At 37.1% G+C, this 26606-nt stretch overlaps 1 protein-coding gene across 1 annotated transcript; it reads left to right on the top strand.

Annotated features, from left to right (window-relative positions):
• The first annotated feature begins 5198 nt into the window (after positions 1-5198).
• Positions 5199-8442, top strand: LOC137722472 (phenylalanine ammonia-lyase 1-like). The gene is made up of 2 exons (XM_068461481.1): positions 5199-5746; positions 6549-8442. Exons 1-2 carry the CDS (start codon positions 5337-5339, stop codon positions 8296-8298), a joined length of 2160 nt encoding a protein of 719 aa, XP_068317582.1. The 5' UTR covers positions 5199-5336; the 3' UTR covers positions 8299-8442.
• The last annotated feature ends 18164 nt before the right edge of the window (positions 8443-26606 follow it).

Raw genomic sequence — 26606 nt, 5'->3', positions numbered from 1 at the left:
AGGAGCGCCATAGAAATTGTGAGTTTTGTTCTTGATATTTTATTTGTCATGTACATAATATTATGTTGCAACTAATTATTTTTAGGGGTGTGATATCCACACATCCCATATTACTTCTCATACACCCTTCTAATTTTCGGCCGTTGGATCAGATGAATTGAAGAAGATCAATGGACAGAAATTAACAAGGGGTGTGTGGATAGCACATCCCTATTTTTATGATTTTTTGCATAGGGTGACAAAGCAATGGAAATTTACAAGACAAGAGTAGCACCAAAAAATCAAGTTTTTAAGTTGCATCATGCTTAGGACATCCTCAAGGATTGTCCGAGATGGGGAACCGATGAGGACTAATAATGGGGAAGATTATTTCAACATGAAGCCGCACAGACAAATGCCAGAGACGAATGTGTCGATGACATGACCCCATCTCCTTCTTTTGCAAGGCCCCCAAGAAAAGATAAGCAAGAGGAAGCAAAGAGATTCGATAAGTGGACACTTTGCTACCGGCATTGCAAAATTGAACGAAACTCATAGCGCTCGCCAAGAAGAAATGGCCTGAATGTGTTTGCAAATGAAGGAAATCTCGGATAGGGAGCAATATATGTTTGAAATTAATTTCATGATGGAGGACCTTAGCAAATACACTCTAGAGGGGAAGAAGTTCTTCCGTGGTAAGCAAAAGGAAATTTTGCAATTTTTTGCCTCAAGGAGTATGTTTCAAGATGATGAATCCTCTGAACCCTATATCCCAAGTCTTGTACGAAGTCCATCACCAAGTGAAGATGGTGGATATGATTATTAAGTTTATGTAGTGTATGAATTATGTGCTTTATTAATTAAGTTTATTAATTGTCGTTCGTATTAAGTTTATTAATTATGTGGTTTATGAATTATCGGTTGTATTAAGTTTATGTGGTTTCTTCAAGCATTCACGATTCGGCTTGCGGAGGTATGTGGCTCCATATATGGCTTCAATTGCCTTACAGAAACGCTTCAGGTTCTCAATAGCAGTACTCTCCATAGGTCAGCAATATTTGTCAGTTGAGTCTGCAGAGCACCCATTAGCTAGCATGCGAAAAGCAGATGTGAGCTTCTGATGAGGTGATAGACCTTATCGGCTTGCGACATCTATCTTCCTTGCAAAGTAGTGGTCATGATTGACAAATGCGTTCAAGATGCTTTCAAAAAGCTTTCTCCTCATTCGAAATCGCCTCCGAAAATCATGAGCAGGAAATCTTGGACACTCGATGAAATAATCTTTTATCATTCGATCATGACAATCTTCTCTATCACGCTGCACAAATGAACGCCCCGTAACAGAACCACGATGACTAGATTCGCCATGGTGCTCAAATTGCATAAAAGAGTTTACAAGTTCATCTTTGGCGTGGAACAATTCTGCATCCTCAATCTCAATCCTTGCTTGGTATTGTGCCATCTGCATTGCCATGCTACGTCTTCTTTTATCACCCATTGATGATTTTTAGGAAACAAAAATTCTTTGAAATTTGAAAGATTGGTGAATATAAAGGATCATTGAAGGTTGAAAGGTTATGTGATCAACTAATATTGGACATATGTTTATATAGAGGATGATTGATGAAAGTTGAACGGTTTGTGAACCTTGAAAGTTCGGTGTTGAATGGTTGGTGAAAGTTGAAAGTTTGGTGTTGAACGGTTGGTGAATTGAAAATTTAGTGTTAAACGGTTGGTGAATTGAAAGTTAGCCCAGTGTTGAAAGATTGCTGAAAGTTGAAGGCTTGTTTTGTGGAAAATTTAGTGATTTTTCAATATTTATCGGAATTTAAATATTTTTAGATTAAAATGTTCATAAAATTAATTTACGGTAGTCTACATATTTATTTAAAAAAAAATTAATTTAAGAAAAAAAAATAGCCTAAATTCATTCTTTTATAATCTTGGGCTAAAATTTTAGGCCTGAAGGGTTGGAGCAAAAAAATTATTTTTGGACTAAAAAATTTGGTTTTTAGCCCAATGATTGGAGATGGTCTTAGAAGGATTGAGGTAAATGCTAATTGACACACATTATTTATATTTTCTTAGATTTATACATAGTGTGTAAATTTCATCTAGTGTAATTGTACCAAATTATGTATTGTTTAGGAAACAAAGGGAACCAATAATCTCTCTGTCTCTGGCGTTGAAGTACTCACCACGAGTCATGGCACTCCCTTTGACTTGACTTGATGAATAGCAGAACGATAATGTTAAGGAAACTAATTTTGTAGGCAAAATTTTTAAAACTAAAGGTCAAAATGATATGCACCAAAATGGCATAGATGATCCCAACGCTGTGGTACTGTTTCAAGTTTCAACGACCTTGCCCACTAAATACAAAGACTTAGGCCATCTCCAACCAAAGGGTCCAGAGAGTCAGAAGGTTGAAAAACGTCCGAAAACTGTCTCCAACCAAGGGTTAGGCCAAAGGGCTTATGGGCCCCATGAAATCTGAAAGGGCCAAAGGGCTGGTCCAATCCAGGTAGCCAGCTAGCCTCGGGCTGGCCAGAAATGTGAGCATTCCTGTCAGATATAACTGACAGGAATACGTATATTCTTGTCGGTTATATTCAACAGGAATGCTAGGCCAAATTTTCAAATGCAACGGCTACTTGTCTTCAACTAGCCAATATTTATTTATTTATTTTTTACAGTTTTATTTATTTACAAATTTTTTTTCCTGTAACTTCTATTTTTTTCTATAACTTCCTATAACTTTTGTTTTACAAAATTTGTTTCATATATTTTTTTTTTAAATTTTGTTTTTTTTCCTCTAACTTCCTAAGCCATTATACAACAATAAATTAAATTAAGTAACATGAAACGACATTAAATATAAATAATAAATTATGTTTGGCCCTATGACCCTTTGGCCTGTGGTTGGAGATGGAGGCAAATATGGCATTGTACTGTTCATTAAAATATTAATATCTTAGAGGACCAGAGAGCTAAAACGAACCCTCTGGCCAGCCCTCAGTTGAAGATGACCTTACAGAGCAATATCATAGACCATCGGTTTGGATATATTTTCATTTGTCCACAATTTTTTTTCTTCACATAAATAAAAAAGGTAAGTCTTTATTTATCTAGTTAGAGGACTTGAAGTCTTTAACTAACGAACCAAATGAATTAATAAGCTTATTTTTTCTTAAAAATGTCGAGAAGTTATAAACAATCATTTTAGTAGTTAACACATGCCATAAGCTTGTTTCTTTTTTTTCGGCTACATGCTAGCAAGTGTGCATGTGCATGCAAAACGGTCAAATGTTTAGGTTGTCTTTAATTGCTTATGAATAATGGAATGGACTGTAAACCTAGAGGTTTGGTCTAGTGAAAAACGAGCAAAGCTTTTGAAACTTTTAATTCGAGTTTAAAGTCTTACGGATGTATGTTTTGGGATCAATAATTAATTATGCTTCGGCATGCTGTTTCACCTGAAGGTCAAATGTACTCATGTGATACCAAGAATTCATGGAGAAGATAATTAATCTGTCATAAATATTCTTATGGAAGATGTAAATCTCTCAATTCGATTTTGTAATCTATCTTTTTGCCAAAAAAATTATGCTTTCGCGTACTGTTTCTTGACGGCCAAAAGTACACATGTGATAGTAAGACTTCGTGGAAAAGAGAATTAATCTGTCATAAATAAGCGGTGGGAGCTACCTCATTTAATATATAAATAAAAAAATGTTATTGATCGCATTTAAATAACATTAAATGAAGGAACCCTCAAAACTAATTCAAGTAAAAACATAGAACAATATAACTTGTTAATCGAAAGAAGTACATAGCCAAATGGAAATTTCACTCGGTAATAATATAAGCAACCACTTTGCTTTTTGTCTTGTAGTCTTTTATAAAATAAAAAATAAAAAAAAATAAATATAAAATGTTGAAGTGTTTTAATTGTAACCATTCAATTAGAAAAGGAAAGAAGTGTACGAAAATAGAGATGAAAGAATCCTATTCCGAAGAGCGCAATGGTTTTCTTTGTACTCCAAATTGACATCAACAAATGTTCATCCATGTCACCATTTATGTGGTTGCCCTCACCATTATAGATAACCATACACAGTTACGTATATTTCTCTCGTTAGATATAAGTGCCCCTCCTTATTTTTAAGGATGACAATTCTAACCGTTAGATCTGATAACCGCGGATAACCATTCGAATGGATTGGATTTGGGTATGAAAATTTGGGTATATTTTGGGTATGGGGAAAAACCGTGAACCGTGAATATTATTCAGTATGGTTTTGGATATGGTTATAAGGGTCTCCAATTCGCATCCGTCCTTGAATCCGAACCGAATAATATAATATAATTATGTAATATTAAAATATTAAATAGTATATATATATATATATATTTATATTCATTATTCACCGAATCCATTACCTTGAAAATATAAAAATTGCATTGTGTGAGTTGCATTTTGTGGGAAAATTCGAAATTTTTTATATGAATCAAAATATATGATAATTCAATGGTACTTATAGGAGATATCAAAGATTAGCCAACATTATCAATGTTTAGCTTTAATTTTTATGCTTTACAAGATCTATTCACTAAATCATTTTATCATCAATTATATATAGTGACAAAATTAATATTTCCTAAATTATCATGTGTCAATTGGACGAATATATTTTTTGTATTGATGAAGATGGATATAACCGTTAACCGATGGAGAATCCATTACCCGGTGGGTAAGGTTATGAATAATACCCGATGATTAATTTTCATGGTTATAAAGATGTATATAGTATTTCCGTCCCTAACTGATCCGTGGTCATACCTACTTATTCCATACACATACAAGTTGACCATACATATTCATTTTATATATATATTTTTTTCCTTTCTCACACTCACAACAATCCCCACCAAACACTTTCATATGGTGTCGTCTCCTCCTACCCCAGAAATCCAAGGCAACCAACAAAGCATACGGTCGTCCAATCGTCCACCTCAGTAGTAACGTCGCAAGAACCTCTCCACCGTTGGATCATGCCATCATCGCACAGCTGCATTGAATTTTCAACCAACCCGCGTGTGGCTCTCTGCCACCCTTATGCTCACCTACCAAGCCACTTCCCAAATATGAGTCGTTTCAAAAAGCCATCCTTTCCTTCCACTTACCCCTTCCTCTCTATTTAAACCTCCTCCTCCCTCCCTCCACTCCTCAAAAACCAACACTCCACCACTGGTACACCACCGACTTTTTATCTCTTCACCACATTCTTCAAACACTTTCCTCACTTCTACTTCCCTCGGCTTAGTTTTTGAGTTTTCGGTTTCTCGTAATTAACATGGAGGCGAAAACCATCACGCAAAATGGTCAAAACGGCCACCAGAACGGAGTGTCGGAGTCCCCGCTGTGCATTAAAAAGGACCCATTGAACTGGGGTCTAGTGGCTGATTCACTTAAAGGTAGCCACTTGGATGAAGTAAAGCGTATGGTGGCGGAGTACAGAAAACCGGTGGTGAAGCTCGGCGGAGAGAGTCTCACCATTTCCCAAGTTGCAGCCATAGCCACTCATGACACCGGGGTCAAGGTTGAGCTGTCTGAGTCGGCCAGGGCTGGGGTCAAGGCCAGCAGTGATTGGGTCATGGATAGCATGGGCAAAGGGACTGACAGCTACGGTGTCACCACCGGGTTTGGTGCAACCTCCCACCGGAGAACAAACAAAGGAGCTGCCCTTCAAAAGGAGCTAATTAGGTAAGCTAAACTGCCGAGCATCAATTTGCATTGTCGATATTTTATTAATATATTAACTAATATGAAACAGATATTATACCAAAAACGGTGGATTAGGTATTTCCAGAGTCGGGCAGTCACTTCCCATCATTCCTTTTTTATTACCATCACTTGCCTTGCAAGTACCTATAATTTTGCCTCGGCCGAGTTGACTCGGTGTATAGTGAACGAGTTAGGAGGGTTGTTGGTGAGGGTACAGGAAAGCATTGCTTAGTTAATTACTGGCACGTGAAGTGAGTGGAGACCTAGTTGAATTGGTCGAGTTAACCCGAGTCATAACGGGTTGACTTGGGAAACCAGCTAAGTGTGACAGATTATTTCGTGACCAATTAATATAGTTTGTCATGAGTTGTTGCAGTTCAAAGTTTAGAGAATTTGATAAGCACAATCAATTGGGAATTTTCCATCTCTAACTATAAATCCACATATTCAAATCTAGTAAAAAGGTATTTGATTAATAAACTTTACTGTCAAAGCATGATGTAAAAACAATATTTTGCAAGTAAAAGATCTGTTTTCATCAGAATGTACACCGATACATGTTGTAACAATTCCTCTAAAAATATATTCTTAAAAGTTAATTAAACTGATAATTTTGCACCAATTACATCAATACGTGTTGTGACAATCAATTGGGACTTTCCGATCTCTAACTATACTGTAGTTGATTGTTGGTGAAGTAGCACCCTTGTTTTTAAGCCCTTAATTTTGGATTATTCATCAAATTATGGCTTCTAATTGTGGCTTAATTTTCTTTGTTCAGATTCTTGAACGCTGGAGTGTTTGGAAGTGCTACAGAATCAGGCCACACACTGCCACACCAAGCAACAAGAGCAGCCATGTTGGTCCGAATCAACACACTCCTCCAAGGCTACTCCGGCATAAGATTCGAAATCTTGGAAGCCATCACCAAGTTCCTGAACAACAACGTTACTCCATGCTTGCCCCTACGCGGTACTATTACCGCCTCCGGAGATCTTGTCCCGCTATCCTACATTGCTGGATTACTCACCGGCAGGCCTAATTCCAAAGCAGTCGGACCAAATGGGCAGACCCTCAATGCCTCAGAAGCTTTTGAGCTAGTAGGGATCAATTGCGGGTTTTTTGAGTTGCAGCCTAAAGAAGGGTTAGCTCTTGTGAACGGCACTGCTGTTGGTTCTGGCTTGGCCTCCACGGTTCTTTTCGAGACCAACATTTTGGCATTGCTAGCGGAGATTTTATCAGCGATTTTCGCTGAAGTGATGCAGGGGAAACCGGAGTTTACTGATCACTTGACGCACAAGTTGAAGCACCACCCTGGACAGATTGAGGCAGCTGCAATTATGGAACATATTTTGGATGGCAGCTCTTATGTCAAAGCTGCTAAGAAGTTGCATGAGCAGGATCCCCTGCAGAAGCCAAAGCAGGATCGCTACGCTCTCCGAACATCACCTCAGTGGCTGGGACCTCAAATTGAAGTGATTCGTTTCTCCACCAAATCCATTGAGAGGGAGATCAACTCGGTTAATGACAACCCTTTGATCGATGTTTCGAGGAACAAGGCCTTACATGGAGGCAACTTCCAGGGGACCCCAATTGGGGTTTCCATGGACAACACTCGCTTGGCGATTGCATCCATTGGCAAGCTCATGTTTGCACAATTTTCTGAGCTTGTCAATGACTTTTACAACAATGGTTTGCCTTCAAATCTGTCAGGAGGCAGGAATCCTAGCTTGGATTACGGTTTCAAGGGGGCTGAAATCGCCATGGCATCTTATTGTTCCGAGCTGCAGTTTCTCGCAAATCCGGTAACTAACCATGTCCAGAGTGCTGAGCAGCACAACCAAGATGTTAATTCTTTGGGGTTGATCTCTTCAAGGAAAACAGCTGAAGCTGTTGATATCTTGAAGCTCATGTCTTCCACATTTTTGGTTGCACTTTGTCAGTCCATCGATTTGAGGCATTTGGAGGAGAACTTGAGGAACACTGTGAAGAACACGGTGAGCCAAGTAGCAAAGAGGACTTTAACAACTGGGGTTAATGGAGAGCTTCACCCGTCAAGGTTCTGTGAGAAGGATCTGCTTAAAGTTGTCGATAGGGAGTATGTTTTTGCCTACATTGACGACCCCTGCAGTGCCACTTACCCATTGATGCAAAAACTAAGGGAAGTGCTGGTTGAACATGCTTTGACAAATGGCGAGAGTGAGAAGAATGCAAGCACTTCGATCTTCCAAAAGATTGGAGCTTTCGAGGAAGAGCTGAAAGCGCTTTTGCCTAAAGAGGTTGAGAGTGCGAGGAGTGCAATTGAGAGCGGAAATGCTGCAGTCCCAAACAGGATTGCCGAATGCAGGTCTTATCCCTTGTACAAGTTTGTGAGGGAGGAGTTGGGGGGAGAGTACCTAACCGGGGAGAAGGTCAGGTCACCGGGCGAGGAGTGTGACAAGGTGTTCCAAGCCATCTGCCAGGGTAAGATTATCGACCCAATTCTGGGTTGCCTCGAGGGTTGGAACGGCGCACCTCTGCCTATCTGTTAGCAGGTCACGGTTTGAATGCTGCATTCCTTCACATTCAACTTCATCTGTGTCCATAAGTTTGATTGCATTGCTGGTTAATTAGCCTGTGTGACTATACATATTTTTACGTAATAAAATGTAAAACCATCCGTTTTTGCTTTTTTACGTTCTTTCTTAGTTATTACTACTTCTTGGTTAATTAGTAAAAATAGTGTTCAATTAGGCGGGGGAATTTTTTCAGCAAATGTCGAATCTCTCACTCTCTCTCTCTGTTACATTAGTATCTGTGATACGAGGCAATAAATTTTCCGAAGTTTTAATTTGGCAAATCTTGATTTTCTTTTGTGACTTCATGTTGTAATCTGTGTGTTGATAACAAAATTCGCGTTTGGAAATTGAGTTCAATGAGAAATTTAGAAGAAAAAGTAGATAAAAATTACCAGACCTTCTAACCCTTTAACCCTTTAAGCCTACAGAAAGAGAATGTTGCATTACTCATTCTCTCTATTTATCTCTCTCACTGTGTGAATAATCATTTGATAAGACAGATGAAGAGAAAAGGATATGCAATACATTTCAATTACAGGTCAAATATAAGGGTAAGAAAATTGGAAATTGGTGGAAGAAATTGCTAAAACGAAAGTTTTAAAAGATAGTTTACTTGTTTAGTGTTTGCGACAAGGGTGGACTGAAAATGGTGAATAAAGTGCACATCGTTTAGCACTAGAGAAATCACAAGAACTTCTATGCAAGGGAGTGCCAATGTGGCAGTATCATAAGTCAATTAAACATTATATGAAAAATTAAAACGTATGACAGCATATGACTTATTATATTGTCACAATAACATCCTCACTTCTACAACATTCAACCAAGGCCCACCCTCTATTTTCAGGCCTCACCCACGCCTAAACAAACAAATAAAGGGCTGGTAACAAGCGATCTCTTCCTTTTCTCTGCACTCCCTTTCTTTTCTCTCGCCCTAATGACAAACAACATAACCTTCTCTTTTAGCTGTCAGTCCTAATTCCAGTTAGGGTTGTTGGAAACCCCTTATTTTTCGGTCTTTTTTACTCTTTTTTTTTTGGGGTGTCCTTTTGGACTATTTAATGAAATACACTTTCTCCGACCAAAAAAAAAGAAAAAGACTTGTCCATCCCAGATTAGTTTCCACATTTACAATCAATAATTTCTTGTGAGCTGAAATTATGGAACCATTCACAGTTAATTATTTGATAAAACAGAATAACCACATCAGAGCTGCACTCCTAAGGTTCTCAAAACATTAGAGCTGCTCTCCTAAGGTTCTCAAAACATTAGAGCTGCTCTCCTAAGGTTTTCATTTTGAGAACCTGTAAGGTCATTTTATATAAGCCATCAAATTAATCTTACAATAAATTAAGCTATCAACTTAGATAATCTTTGTTACACGAAAATAGAATACTAATTGATAAAACAAAAACGAAAAAAAAAAAGAAGAGATTTTAAGAAGGTTTCATGTCATGTCTAATCCCTTCCATGCAAAACCTAATCTCCTCATCAAATATCTAAACGCAGCAAATCCAATTGCAGAAAATCTTAATAACTTTACACATCCAATTTCATCCCATCTGTTAACGTGAATCCTTTTTGGTCCCTAGAAACGATGTAGGCCCAAGAGGAGGCCCGACAAAGGCCTAAGGAAAGGAGAGAAGACCAAGGCCCATAGGAAGAACGACGGACCAAGACCTCAGTGGTTAAGGGGAGACAACTCTTTAGCACACGATATGCCATCTCAAAAGTGCTAGGCTAAATGCTAGGCTTAGTGCTAGTTAAGTGCTAGATATGTTGTGCTAGAATGAAGATTTTAAAAGATGCTAGGCGCTAGTCGGGTGGCGGGCTAAGACCTAGTTCTTAGGCGGCTAAGCGAGGCTTAGGCTGACTAAGTGGATTTAAGTAAATATATATCGTATAAATAAGTGTCTGTTTATACTTATAAAAAAAAAATAACATAGTTTCATTGAGATACATAAATTGCAAAATAGAATGAAATATAGATTATAAAGTATGAGAACATAAAATGAAAAATGAAAATTATATATTTTCTAAGTATTCAACAAGTTTCTTACAATTTATTGCAAAAAATAAAATGCAAAATGAAAGTTATATATTTTCTGTGTAAGTGAGAGTCACAACCTAGGCGGATGTTTGGGTAAGTTTGGATGGGTTAGGCGGGCACCTAAACAGGTCTAGGCACCCTCTCTTAATCTTCAAATGCCTAGAGATTATTCGAGGCGGTGGTCAACCGCTTAGCACCTAGGCAAGGATTTTTAGAACAGTGGTTAGGATGGTGCTAGGTTGAGACCACAACCATGGTGCTAGGGTGTCAATTATTGGTCATAACAAACAAATACAAGGGTGTCAATTAGGTACATTGCTCTAGTGACCAATACACTTAGTGAATTTGCACAAACAAGCGATTAATAAAAAACCCCTACATGGCTACCATAAGCAAGGTGCACCAATATACAAATTTGTCACAAGAATGATAGATGCAACAAACCAATACTAGTGCACACACCGATCTTCGCAGATGAGCGACACCACACAACGTCATTCCAGGAGAATGAGACCACATAAAGTCACAGCTGGAAGACAAGACCACATAATTATTGCTTGTAGGCGAGACCACATATTCCCCAAATGCGGCACAAACAAAATCTACACTCATTATTGTGTTCCGGCGTAACAGGAATGATTTAAGTTGATAACTTAATCTGTCATAAGATTAATTTAAGGGTTCATATAAAAAAGGACCTCACAAGCTTTCAAAATGAAGACCTCAAGAGAGCAGTTTAATTATCACATACTCCCAACAAAATTTGCTTTCACATTAATTAACACTCAAATGTGGCTTCTCCAACTTTACCACTTATACTTTGAGGTGAAAATTCTGCCCATTATCTATCCGGACCTTGTTCTGTGTATGTCCAACCATTGTGCTTCTTGTGTTATTTTCAATCAACCTTCTTCTTTTCTTATGTCTTTTTGCTTTTTGAGCTTGAGCAATCGATTCATTTGCTACATGCATTTTGCCCATCATAAATTATGACATCGTATAATACTAGTTTAGAATATATCGTTAGAATTAGAATATTCAACTCAAAATCAATTAGTAATAGTTAAAAGTCTTGAGATTAATTAAACTCTTAAGTGTAGCTTTCGTTTTCCAATTGGGATAATACTCTCAACAAATATATTGTGAACGTGTTGAAATTCATAGACAATTGGAGCATGTGGCACAAGGGTACGTAAATTAAACTGATGTACGTGAGATGCGACACCTCATGGCCTCAATTGTAAGGGAATTGTCCTATGCAGTAGTGGTACCGAGAAGAAAGACGTGGCTATCCCATGGTTATATCCCTGTGTGAGTATAGCACTGTGATACGCTGTAATCTTCTTCTACCGAAGAAAATATCTCCAAAACATATGAAATAATAGGTCATTAGACATCATAACTTGGTCTATTCGCTTATTAGGTTAGCAATTTGCTCACGTTTTTGTTGCACAATCGATCCCAAGTACCAAAATGAATGAATGAATTATATATACCTTTAGTGATTTCATGCGTATAAATCGTGCATTGACTTGCACCTCATGATTCGAGCCAGCATTATATTATTAGAAGTAATTAGACTCCATCAACTCAACCGAGCAAGTACTTGTACTGTTGTATATATAAAGTAGTAATTAGGGATTAAATTACGTGAATTAGCATTCTATAAGGCCAACGTTCCGAGTTTCGCTTTCGGCAATTGTTAAACAACCAACTTTCCAAGTTTTAGTCAACAACTTTTCAAGCACGCAACGACGTTTGATAGTTTTTTTTTTTCATACGTGTGTAATCATGGTAAGTTAAAGGTTAGCAGAAGTGGTGAGAGCGGATGAGAAAACGGATTAAAATTTAGGTTAAGTTAAAGGTTCGATTTCCCTGCAGTGTAACGAGAAGAAACAAATACATTGATGTCCAACTAACAGTCGTCCATGCAAGTGCAGGCGACCATATCTTTCACAGACTTTCAGGTAAAACTCCCTATACTCAAGAGGCCCCAAGGTGTTCAATTCAATGCATGGTTGGAAGGTATGGGTTCCACTGACATCAATTCCCACAGGTTTGGTTTGTGTTGATTAATCATGTTTAGTAGGAACGTTCTGTTGAAGATCAATTCCCTTATTTGGATTCATAAACAATAAAAATATCAAATTTCAACATGAAAAAGAACAGGTGACAAGATCGAACACAGAGAATAAAAAGGTCCGTCAAAATCTCGATGATTGCTAAAATCTGATAACAGCGTAAAACCTTAGGAGCTAAGGAAAAACTGAGAGAGAGAAAGTAGAGAGGGAAAGTTTGTTAAATCTGAATAATATTCTTTTTATTCAACTTGTGTAGAATAATTACAACTCTAACACACCTCACTAACTAACTAAGACCACTGCCAATCATACATAAACACTTGTCATAATCCTATGCATTCATAATATCATCACTCTAACATCCCCCCTCAAGCTCATGTGGCAGATTGCCAAGCATGAGATTGGAACAATTGCGAATGAACTGAGGTGAACACAATCCTTTGGTGAACATGTCTGCATATTGATCTGCAGAGGTAACAAACTGCAAAATAATTGTCCCCTGATGAACTCTTTCACGAACAAAGTGGTAATCAATCTCTATATGTTTGGCTTTAGAGTGCAATACAGGATAGTGGCAAGAGCCATTGCTGAAATGTTATCACAATGTAAAACTGGAATAGAAGGAGAACCAACATGCAAATCTCAAAGAAGCTGTTGTATCCAGATAACCTTAGCAGTGGTTGTAGCCACTGCTCTATTCAGCTTCAGTGGAAAACCTACTCACTGTATGCTGCTTTTTAGAACTCCAAGAGATAGGAGTATCTCCCTGAAAAATGACAAAACCCGTGGTTGAACGACGATCATTGGTATCCCCTACCCAATCAACATTTATATAAGCTTTCAACTAAGATGAACCTGTTAAAACACAATCCCAGAGACTACCTTTGAGATATCGCAGAATACGTTTCACAATAGCAAAATAAGTGGCTAAGGGTGAATGCATAAACTAACATACTTGATTGACAGAAAAAGAAATGTATGGTCATGTAAATGTTAGGTACTGTAGTGCCCCAACAATACTTCTGTGAGTAGTAGGATCAGAACTAGGTTCACTACCATCATTCATAAGCTTTTGATTAAGATGACAAGGTGTGGAACAAGGTTTACAATCCAGCATATACATCTTTTGAAGGAGTTCTTTGACATACTTGGTCTGATGAACAAAGAGACCCTGATCGTGATACTCAATCTGTGAACCAAGAAAATAATTCAAAACGCCCAGATCTTTCATGTCAAACTTACTAGTTAACTGACTAATAACATTCTGAACCTTTACAGCATCACTACCAGTGAGAATGATATCATCAACATATAATAAGAGAACAATAATTGATGAACCATCACACTTGACAAATAAAGAAGGATTTGCATAGGATGATTTGAACCCAAGCTTAAGCAAATAACCTGAAAACTTGTCATGCCAAGCTCTAGGAGCTTGCTCGAGACCACATAAAGACCTCTCTAGTTTGCACACATAATTTGGATAGGTAGAATCCACAAACCCTTGGGGCTGAGACATATAAACTTCTTCCTCAAGAAAGCCATGCAAAAAACCATTCTTGACATCTAATTGTTTGAGTTTCCAATTATGAGATGCAGCCAAGGATAGAACCAATCAAATTGTGGTTGGTTTGACCACAGGGCTGAAGGTTTCATAATACTTAAGACCAGCTTCTTGAGACCCTTTAGCTACAGGTCTAGCCTTGTACCTAGCCATTAAACCATCTGGATGTCTCTTAATCTTGTAGATCCATTTACAACCAACAAGATTTTTATCAGGTGGTAAAGGCACAAGCTTCCAAGTATTTTGTTGAATTGAAGCATTCATCTCTTCTTTCATGGCATTTCGCCATTGAACACACTTGATTGCACTAGAAAAAAGACTGAGGTTCCTTGATTTCAGAAGCCTGATCCACCTTGGCAGAAAACACCTTCCTTTTCACAATCTTAGACTTAGACCGCGTTTGCATGGGATGACAATTTTAAGCATTGATGCACATTGGTTGGAAGTCATCCACTTGAGACACTGTAGTATTTAGATGATCTTTTGAATACACCATAGGCAAAACATCTGAAGAAGGCACAACACTTGTGGAAGAAGAGACATGATCACCAGAACTAGTGGGTTGAGAGGATGAGGACTAAGTAACATGCTATGATCTAGAGGTAACCGAAGTGGGACCAATAAATGGAAATGTGGAAGAAACACTAGGTGGATGAATGAATGTGTTTGAATGTACAATAGACACTAGTGAGGAAGAATGACCAAAATGAACTTGAGGATTGAAAACCAAAGCATTAGAGACTGTAGGAAACTTGGATTCATCAAAGATAACATGTCTAGATACTAATAGTTTCTGATCTTTGAGAGAAAAGTAAATATATGCTTTGTATTGTGTAGCATACCCCAGGAAAATGCACTTAGTAGTTTTAGGTTCAAGTTTATTGTTTCTATAGGGTTTCAATAAAGGATAACATAAAGACCCAAAACTTCTCAAATGATCAAGCTTAGGTGGATATTTATATAGCATTTCAAAAGGAGACTGCATATGTAGGGTAGGTGTGGGCATTCTATTTATAAGAAAAGTTAATGAAGCTTGTTGTAAAAGGGTAATAGTTGTTTCGACAATATATCAATTTTTTCTCTCAACCAACCTGTTATGTTCTGGGGTATAATGACAAGATTTTTGATGAACAATGCCTTTGGTAAAAAGAAATTGCTTAAATTGAGTACTAACATATTCCTCACCCCCATCACTTTGCAAAGTTTTCACATGAGCATCAAAATAATTTGAGACAAAAGCAAGAAAAGTTCACAAAAACAGTGAACATTGTAGCTTTATTATTTAATGGAAAAATCCAGGTATATCTTGTACATTCATCAATAAAGGAAACATAATACTTGTAACCTTCTATAGACAAACTAGGAGAGGAACCCCAAACATATGTGTGAATTACTTCAAATGGAGTAAGTGACTTTGAAGCAACTATAGGAAAATGAAGCTTGGTAAACTTGCCTTGCAAACAAGCTTTACAAGTATGAGATTGAGAGTTACAAGGAAAAGATATACAAGACTTATTAAGTGCTGCAGTGATAATGAAATGTGCAAGATGGCCTAATCGACAATGCCACAATGTAGAAGAAATCTTTTGACCCACAAATGAACCTGGATGAAAAACAGGAGAAATAAACCTCTGTGTTTTGATTATGGGAAGTGGATAGGAAGCATTATTACTCAGCCCTTGGAATAGCACTATCCCGGTGACCTTGTCTTTTAGACAGAGAGAGACATCATCAATGATACAACGACACTGATTATTTTTGCACAACTGATTCATAGATAATAAGTGTTATGACAGTTTTGGAACATGTAATACAGAGTTTAACTTGAAATTATGTGACTTAGTGAGAAGAGAAGATGAACCAATATGTTTGATAGCTAAACCTTCACCACTAGCACTAGTCATAATATCATTTGATGGATAATTTGTTGCTATGTGCAAGTTTGACAAATCTAAGGTTATATGGTTAGTTGCTCCAGAGTCAAAAAGCCAGAAATCTTGTTGAGAAGTTGAGGATGATGCACCAGCTCGTGCTTGCAAGCAAGATGAGGATTTTGTGAGGATATAGTAGAGGGATACATCTGTGGGATGACAAGATACTGAAACTAGAGCTATTAGACTATGAAATCATGCCTTGTGAAGAACCGAATGGATTCCAGCCAGGTGCTTGACCATATGACCCAGTAGGCATTGGAGTTGGCATAAATGAGGAGAAACCTTGAGAGAAATGCCCTGATGTGCATGTAAAAGTCTTATTCCTATCAAAACAAGTAGCAGCGACATGGCCAACTTTGTGACAAATTTGACATCCATGTTGAAACCAATTTAATGCAGAATGGCCTTTGCGATCATATATTTAACAAATTTGATTCAGATTATAAGCCTGAGAAATAAACTGTTGTGTGCCAACATTTGGAGAAGAATTCGAGACTTCATAAAACTAAGGTTGGTTAACATCCCCTGGACCATTATACTGTCCTCCATAATTGGTATTATAAAATCTCTTCCCTTTGCCTTTGCCCTTGTAATTATTTCCCCGAAAGTTGTTGAAAGAACTTGAACCATTTTGAGCAACAAAAGCCATTGGGATATTAGACATGTAAGGCATAGGTAATTGTTGAAATACTTTAGGCACCTACTGAAAACCCAGAGGAGGCATTGATGACATAGGCATAAATGGCATATAAGAACTAGAGGAGCCAGTAAACCCTTGATTCATGGGAGACACAAATTTAGTCCCTGAGGAACCCTCACTGTCAGAACTAAATCCAGATGCTTGAGTGAACATGGCAGACATCAACGAAATTTGTTTAGTAGCTTCATCCATAATGGTTTCTTATGCCTTCAATTGAGATCACAATTCTTTTAATGACACAAGATTCTCTCTTCCACATATAACTGCTTTAATGGTGTTATACTCACTGGGTAGACTACGCAAAGCAACAATAACAATGTCTTCATCAGAAATCGTGACACTAGCAATTGTTAGTTGATCTCTGGATTCCTTGATTCTCTAAAGATATGCATCAATAGATTTAGGTCCTTTCTTAATATTTTGTAGGTCAATTTTGAGTTGAACAATACTAGTTCTAGTAAAACTTGAGAATCGTTCTCGAAGATTCATCCACATCTCTTTGGAGCTCTGACAGCCAATAATACACGACAAAGCAGAAGGAGACAATGTTGCAGAAATCAAAGTCATCAATGCTTTGTCATGAATTACGCATCAGATACATGATGATTGTTATCAATAGTCTCTTCCTTCGAATCAGAATCTGCAAACTTATCAGGATAGGGAATAGAGCCACTTACAAAGCCAACAATTCCATTTCCTTCCAATAGTAAGTCCATTTGAAAGCTCTAGGTGTGGAGTCATCAAGTTTGACCGTGACAATATTCACAACACTCGGAATCAACGATGAAATAGGAGATTGTGTAAGAGCTAATTGAACAAAAGTCACCATAGCTCTCAGCAATGTGAAAGAATACAGTAATTATGACACTCAATGGAAAAGAAGACAACTTCAACAATCTTGCAACAATTTCAACACTCAATAACAATAAGCCAATAATTGCAGAAAAACAACAGTCTTGAAACGACAATAGAAAAAACCCTAAAAAATTAGGGTTATAGTTTCGCAAAGAATGGAAACAACGCACAGGCAAATACACTGAGCGAAGAAACACAAAAGAATCAACAAAACCTGAGGTACTCAGGTGATCATGAGATCAGCAATTCACCGACTGAGAGAAGACGATCAAGAACACACTAACACGCCAGTACGAACAATAAGCAAACCATGACTACGTAACTAGAACAGGCAAAACAGAGACGATCAAATATAGCACCGAACACTGATCACCACTGTAGAGGAATAGCAAAAGCATCGAGGATCATCAACTGGAGGTGCAGGTCAGTCCCGACGAAGATACCATGATAACAGTGTAAAACCTTAGCAGCTAAGGAAAAACTGAGAGAGAGAAAGTAGAGAGAGAAAGTTTGTTAAATCTGAATAATATTCTTTTTATTCAACTTGTCTAGAATAATTACAACCCTTGGTATTTATACATTTGCAACACACCTCACTAACTAACTAAGACCACTACCAATCATACATAAACACTTGTCATAATCCTATGCACTTATAATATCATCACTCTAACAAAATCAATGAAAACACCACTCTATTATTGTCTTTCCTCCCTCTTACTACCCATATGTGAGGCAGAAAGGCAGGGCCGGGACTGCCTCCAACCAACAGAGGGAGCGGTTCCGTCGAGATTCTATGAAGCCGTCACCTTTATGAGCTGGACTCGTGCGGCACCACAGTTTCTCCCTTCTCTTTATAGTCCTTCTGAATTGCATCTTCATCATAAGTTGAAAAAGATTTTAAACTAGAAAGGTAAACAAGCATGTAGCAAAATTTCATTCATATGGAATGTTCATGTTGTTGGTACAATTAGTAATAAGTTCAGGGCAATATAAGCCACCTCTAAATACAACCAGAACACGAACCTTAAAATTTGCATCACTTCACTCATGTCCTTAGTTCCTTCAAAATCATTAACCCCTAAGTGTGGCCTCAGATTCCTCTTCATCTTCATTCTCTTGATCGGTTTCCATGACTTCCTCATATCCCTCTTGATCACTTGTATCAGACTCATAAATAAGTGGAGTTATTATCTCATTCTCATCAACATCGTCAATTACCTATTCAGAAAGCTTGCATCAACTATATATCCAAGAATATTTCACTTGCCAGAAGCGCGCTTACTCCTGTATAAAGTACGTCTAAGACACTCAGATCGCTAAAGTGCTAACTGAAGAATTGATACTCTAGACTCAATGAGCCACATACCCAACAAAAAACTCAATGAAAAGAAAAGAACTACCAGGATTAAAACACTCCATAATTAACTTGCAACTATCTCTTAAACAAAAAGAGGATATGAAAAATTCAATAACCAACTAGTGATATAAGTCATGCATGAACATGCCACTCCCAAAGGTTTATTTTATTTTATTTTTTTTCATTCAATTGAGCAATTTTAAAAATTCTAGATGGCTCTTTCTTGAACGAAAATTTACTTTGGGATATATATGGGTTATTATCTTATATCAAAAGTTTCTTACTTGATATAAGGAGTTCAAGGCACTAAGAAAAGATTCTTGGGACACTACCACTTCCGTGTTAGACAAGTATACTTTTAGAGTAATGTTATTCATATCATGTTTTTGTACCACATTTTCATACTACCTTAGGTGGCATTTGATGCATACAACCACATCATTTGAATTAATCAGATTTTTAAATTTAGTTCATTATTTAATAAACTAATAATTAAGAAAAACTAGTTAATTAAATGATGATTGTGGTATATGAGGAGTCTTTCTCCTTCATTTCCTTGGGTTTTGCAAAATTTTCAAATGATATGGTTGTCCACATTAGATGTCACCTAAGGTGGTATAGAAATGTGGTATAAAAAAATGGTATGAATAGCATTACTCATACTTCTCAGCCATGGATGTGCACATGCCAAAATTGCAACTCTGGAGTGAAAAGTAAAGCACACAAATCCATTAGGTATACCGAGAGAGTTGTCCATGGATGCAATCGCCAAGCGAGTGTTGTCCATGGAAACCTCTATTGGTGTCTTCTAGAGAAAATTTTCATTGTGATTGGAATATGGATGGTATACCAAGTGTTTTCCATATAAATAATAGGAAATTTTAACATTCAAGTTATTAATATTTTAACACACATATCTCACCAATTATGTAGTTGGTCCGAATGGCAATGGAGTTGGTTTGAATGGTTAAAGCATGTTAATAAACAACCTTGTTAGAAAGTTTTAAATGAAAGTTTTAAATGGTCATAATATAAGATGACATGAACAATTTAGGGTAGAAAAACATATATTGAAGGACTTGTTAGAGACTTTGAAGTGTGAGTTTGGTTGAAAAGAAGGTAGAGATATATTCTTGGAAAAAGCATTAGTAATGTTTCTTATCACATTAGGTCATGGCACATTATTAGGATGGTGCAAGAGAGGTATCAACACTTATGTGAGATTGTCTCTACGTGGTTTGGATAGCATTGGATGTTGTTTCTAGCATGGCTAGCAATATCATATGTCCATATGATCTGCAATTCAGAAGAGTTCGAAATAAAATTAAGGATGATGATCGAAATTGACCATATTTTAAAGGTTGCGTAAAGGCAATTGACAAAACACATGTACCAGTTGTGGTGCTAGACCTAGAGAAAGGCAAATACCATATATTGGTAGTAAGGTCAACAATACTCAAATGTTGTGGCAGTATGTGATTTTAATGTGTTTTACATTTGTATGGGTTGGATGGGAGGGTATTGCTCATGGTTCACTTATATTCATGGAGACCTTGAGAAGGATAGACTTAAAATTTCCTCATTAGTACACAACTTTAATCGTATATAAATGTATTGCATTAGTTGGTATCTTATGAAAACTAAAACTCTTATATTTTTCTTTTCCATTATGTGTGTAGGTAAATATTATCTGGTTAATGTTGGATATCAGCACATGAAATGATATATTGGACCTTATAGAGGTGACTGATATCATCTTCCTAAGTTTCGATGTGGAAGTCAACCAAGAGGGAAAAAAAAAGACATTTTTTTTCCTGATCCATTGATAAAAAGATTCATTCTCTTCTTAAAAGATATAAGGTAGAACCAATAAAGATTTCTTTTTCAATCCATCCCTAGAGTTGAATACCTCATTCAAGAATTGTTTTTTATCCAATCAAATAGAAAAGGCAAATCCTTTATGATACACCAAATCCGGGTAGATTATTGATACAGTAAAGATTTGTCATTTCTCGAAATCTCTCTTCTAATACAAAATTGTGGTGTAACGTGTACCCCATGTTCCTGTCATGGAATGATGAAATAAATCAAAAAATGGAATTTTGTTCAAGAATGAAATCTTATTAGAACTTTTCATATTCAATTCATCATTCAGAACCATATCACATGCTGGATATAATGAATTAGGATGAATTGAGACGGTATTTTGTAAATATGTAATTATCTTGAATATATTAACTATTTCTTTATTTTTTGCTTGCATGGAAATGACATTCAATCAGAGACATTCATCCCTAAGATACATAACTGACATAATTTTTTGTGTTTGAAAAATCGATGGACAATGATTCGTCACACGTGTAACTTTCGTTGGAAAAATAGGTACAAATTGTTATTGCTTCAATGGCTCTCCATTACTTTATTGGGATCCATTATAGATCAAGAGTTTCAACCTTATGATGATGATGATGATGATGATGAGCTACTTCTGCATGAACATGAGGAAGAGCATAAAGATAAAGAGATTGTTGACGGACATATCATTCATAGCACGAGAGATTGATGGCGAACAAGAAAGAATTGAAAATCTTTTTATCTCTAGTTAATCCTTATGACACATTTGTTTGTCACACAACTATTGTCAACTATATACTTCCAAACAAACCCTAATTCATACATGAAAATGGGTATTGATGTATTATCGTATTTATCATATTTTAAAGGAAAAGATATGCGTACTTATATGAATATAGTATTGATGTATTATCTTGTGCATCATATTGCGAGGAGAATATATAAGTTCAAAGTGAATTAGTTAGATATAGTCCGTAAAAATGTTCACAGTCAAGGAGCAAAACATAAATGTTATTCATGCAATTACACAGGGAGGCCACACTAGCTTATAATTACAGGGTTAGACCAAGAGTCTCCACGAGAGACTTGGAACTCAATGTAGGTGAACCCTACACATTTGAAGTAGAACCATACCTATTAAGGTCAACGATTCATCCTCTTTATGTAAAGAAAATAAGATGGCAGGTGATTTATTATCTTATCTGTTTACTGGCACGTATAGACCAGTAAATTGCATTCATTTCATACATGCCCACAATATAATGTTGGAAAAAATTGGGAAGTGGAAGAAGAGACTCTTAAGGAACAAGATTGGGGGTTCAATAATCAAAACTACTTATATATACACCACACAAACTCCCGGCCAGATATAAGAGGGTTCAAAGTTGTCATCCATGATTTTCCGTGGTTCAATGAATAAATTCAAATTGTACTTTGTATTCCAATGTTTGAACAAATGGGTATGTGATAATCTGAGAGGTAAAGAGACGCTGATAGACATGTATTTATTACAATTGTTAGTGCTACAACCTGTCCCTAAATTTACGTTTTTATTCATTTTAATCGAGGGAATTGATGGAAATGTCATAGGGGGCAAAACATAATTTTTCGAGGACATATTTGATCCTTGTATATTCTATCATGTTTCTTGACATATTTGGATAGACCTTGACCTCACAAACGCGTAGGCATAAACTGTTCGTGAAATGGAGTTATAACGAATGAGTTATTAATGAGTGATGTGGAGGGAAAAATAGATAATTTACCATTTAATTGGAAGGCTCCAGAAAATCTTAAGTAATGGAATGAGCCACGTGTGTGGCTGAGATTGAGAAGGGAAGTGAGATGGATGGAGGAGATGAAGGAAGCAAGGACAGAAAGGAGGGAAATGAGGGAAATGAGGGAAATGAGGGAAGGAGATGGCCAATCAGGGGAGAGAACAAGGAGGGGAAAGGAAAGAAAGGGGAAGCGGGGGATTCTTGACCCGCGCCCTTTTGACCCAACCCGATCGGCTCCTTACTGTTCCGACGACTTTCCACCCATTTTTTCGGCGAATTACATCAAACCATCACTTGGAAAATCCTTCATGATCTTCCATATTCCTATTACACCCCAAAAATCAAGGGATTTGGCCTTGTAATTAGGAGAACCCACACAGTGGGGTGCGGTGGCTTTGTGTTCGAATCACCTAAATCTGAAGCTAACTACATGCATCTCCACCACCATTAGACTTCCGTTGAAGCCTGGAACAAATTCCAAACAACTATAGGGGCGGCGGAGCACCGGAAGTGATGGATTAAAGCCACCTATTCTTCTGGTTTGAGATGAATTGGAACCTTTCTCGGCCAAATTAGACTTAGCCACAGGTATAAAACTTGCTCTATTCATTAAGATATTCAACCCTATAAATTTTGGTAATTTTTGGAAATAGTTGGATTTTCCGATGAGTCGGGGCAGTCGACCGCCACCTGAGGCGGCGCGTGGGCCAAAGTATCCCCCGACCTTCCTAGGCTAAATTTGATACCCTCAATTCCATAGGTGAAGTTCGATTGGTGAAATTTCATCGTTTGAACATAGTTATGATAGAAACCGTCACTTGATCCTTATATGAATTGACGATCCAACCGTTGGATTGTCACCAAACTTTAATATGTTATAATACGTAATATTTGAGGAAAACAGGAACTGATGGATCGGGAATCTGACAAACAGATCTTCTTGAACTGAATTTGTAAGCTCATAAAATAAAACTTTAGCCGCCACTTACTTCTAGCAATTGGCGGAGATCCGACCGTTGGATCGTAATGAAATTTTAGTCTGATATTCTAGAAGCATAATGTGGCTCTTTGAAAGTTACGGATCGGAAATCCGAAATGCGAATCTTCTGGATTGACTTACGTAGGATTGTGGACCCTACCGTCGACTTTTGACCGATGGTTGACTTTTGGTCAATGGGTTTCAAATCATTCTAGAATGTCCTTGGGGATGTATTTTATGTAAGTTACGTGTTCTATCAATAAGAATTCTAAGACGTTATTTGATAATTGTTCTAGGCGACAATGGTTCGTGACGCGTCGATATTCGTGCTATGGAATTGTAGTGCAGACTTTAGATGAGTGGGTCTTATCTTTTTTATAGCATATATATGGTTGATAATTGTAGTGCCATGTCATATATATATGTATATATATATATATTTTTTTTAAATACTATGATATGGTTGAGTTTTAGATTACATCATGGCATTTCCATATGCATATTACCTGCATATAAGTGTTGTGAGTGCTTGGAAGTGCTAAGGTGAACACGGGAAGCCCATGTAAGTTCATGTGAGTTTATCATGTTATTTGAAATGATTGAGTTGTGGCATGACTATATTTATGTTTTATGCAACTCCAACACTGTCGTACAGGTTGCCTATGAGTCGTACATGTTGCATTAGGTAACTCCGGCTCGTGTGTTATCATAGATTGATTTATAAGTCGTACAGTTTGCCTTAGGAAACTCTGACTTGTGTGACAACATAGATTGATGAGCTTTATTATGCTGTTGCTGATATGTAGTGATTTGGAATATTTCTGGATTTACTGTTGATTTGCATTTGATTTCATACTTATACGTAGTATGATTTTCTGGAAACTATAAAGGTTTTATAGTGACGGGTTACAACGTTTTCAAAAAGGTTTTTTTTTATTAAAACTTTATTTTCAGGCCCACTCACCCTTGTTTTTCATGGCAAATCTTGGTATTGGGGATTACCTTCGATGGTCTGATTCTCAATCCACTCTACTGTACTTTACTTATGCTCTAATGTCACGTGTGAAATGGGTTCATTCCCGCTCACGGTGCACTCTTGTATTTAGGCACTTTTAGGTTTAAATTCATTCACATTTTCCACATCACTACACTTTATGGCTTCGTCACCTTCCAAGTGTCGGCCAGCACAACTCGATTCGGAGTCCTAGTGGAGAATCTGAGTCGGGATGTGTCAATTTGGTATTAGAGCATTAGTTGGGCAATATTGCATTCAACACATGTGTGATGTAAGCATTCTTGGTTTTTGAACCAAAGTATCGAGTTTTGCCACCTCGTCGAATACGAAAAATATGTTAACTTTTCCTATGTTTTGGGCATTTTGTCAACTTGTCGACATTTTAGAAGATCATTTTGGAGAATGCCTCTAAGTTATAAGTGAAGAATTTCCCTGCCAAGGAAAGATGTAGCTTTGAGATAAGTTCATAGCCCGAAAGTAGGGCTACTATATCGACAAATGTACATAGCGGGAGAATTACCTACCAATTCCACTACCATTTAGTCATTTCTACCAACCCTTTTGAGAATGGAAGCTAAGAGTAGCTTTGATTCCTTTGGCAGCATCCATTAGTATATCATCTATTAGAATTCCTGTGAAGTTTACTTCGTCGAGATTTCAAAAACATCATTAAGTGACAACCAGGTGCTAAAGTGGTAGCACTTGGTGGGAGAACACTTTGGGACAATCACTTTTGGTTCCTGAGGGAACTAATCTCTTCAAACACTATTGATCATTTCGGACCTTCAGGAGGAAGATCAATTTTCATTTAACCCCAATCAATTGCTGGAGCGTCGAAGTTTATTTGAGGACGCATATCTCTGGGTCACTTATCAAAATTCTACCAGAGATACCACTGATACGAAAAGTAGATTACACCATCAATCCACTTTCTCGTACTACACCAGTTTTCTTGCATCATTTGAAAGACTACTTCGATCTTGAGGAACTTGGTTACGAGAGTTTACCGATTAGGAATTTATCTAACCAAACACCTTATCTAGGGAATCTCAAATCTATCCGTGAAGGTGAAAGGCCAAATCTTATGTTACTACCTAGATTTTTAACAACTAATCGGGTAACGATTAAAATTGTTCATACATACTTCAAATTGTTGGTTTGCATGGCAAACTTTTGGAACTCATAATTTTCTCCCAAAACTTGTTGAATTCACAGTAGTCTTACCAATGACTTCTCATCCACCTCGGTGATGAGATCAAATTCTCTAAACCCTGACAATCAGTTTTATACCCAATTTCTCAAATGTTAGTTTTGCTTAGATTGGTACTTATCTCGGGGGACGTGATATTCGCAGGCAATATTCTTTCCTTTTTTCCAAAAAGAGTTTAGAAGAAGAAGGTTGAAATTCTCACAAAGTGTTGTGAGATTTGAGATATCCCTAGTTTTGTCGAGTTTATTGACAATTGGTTAGCTATTTTTCATCTATAGTGTTTTTCTGCACTTATCAACTAAGGAAAGTTAGTTAAGCTTGGGGTGTTGATTATGAATAAAGTTCCTAACAACCGAACTGTTGTTCTTACCTCACCATCGCTTTACACTTTTTGATGATGTTGATCATCTTGGAAATCCATGATGACGTGTTCCTTAGGTATTTCAACTGTGCAGAGGCAGCATGATGGAATATCACTTATATTTTCCAATGGTTAGAGTTGTTCGAAATGAACCATTATATATGTGATATAGGGTCAACAATTATCATTTTCATTGAAAACCGAATGGTATTTCTCGGTGGAGAAACATGTCTAGGACCTTTAAGGATCTTAGACTTCTCAAATATATTCTCATCTGAAATAAGCTAAATTGCTGACAGCAGTAGTGGAAGAACCAAATCAACATCTATGTTTGCATTATCGTGCATCATCCTGATGGTGTAAACATTATGGCCGTTTGCCGCATCAAAAGACATTATCTACTCATGAGTTATTTTCAGCCTGCCTTATTCCATTTTAGTTGAAATTTGTGAGTATTGGTTTGACGTTATTTCCAGGTCATCAAGAAATCATTCGAGTGGTTATAATTACTTTCTGTGTCCGAATGAAGATGGAAAATAT

This window comes from Pyrus communis, chromosome 17 (assembly GCF_963583255.1).
Source record: "Pyrus communis chromosome 17, drPyrComm1.1, whole genome shotgun sequence".
NCBI classification, from domain to species: Eukaryota; Viridiplantae; Streptophyta; class Magnoliopsida; order Rosales; family Rosaceae; genus Pyrus; species Pyrus communis.
The sequence above is the reverse complement of the archived record's forward strand: the minus strand, read 5'-3'. Positions and strand labels throughout refer to the sequence as shown.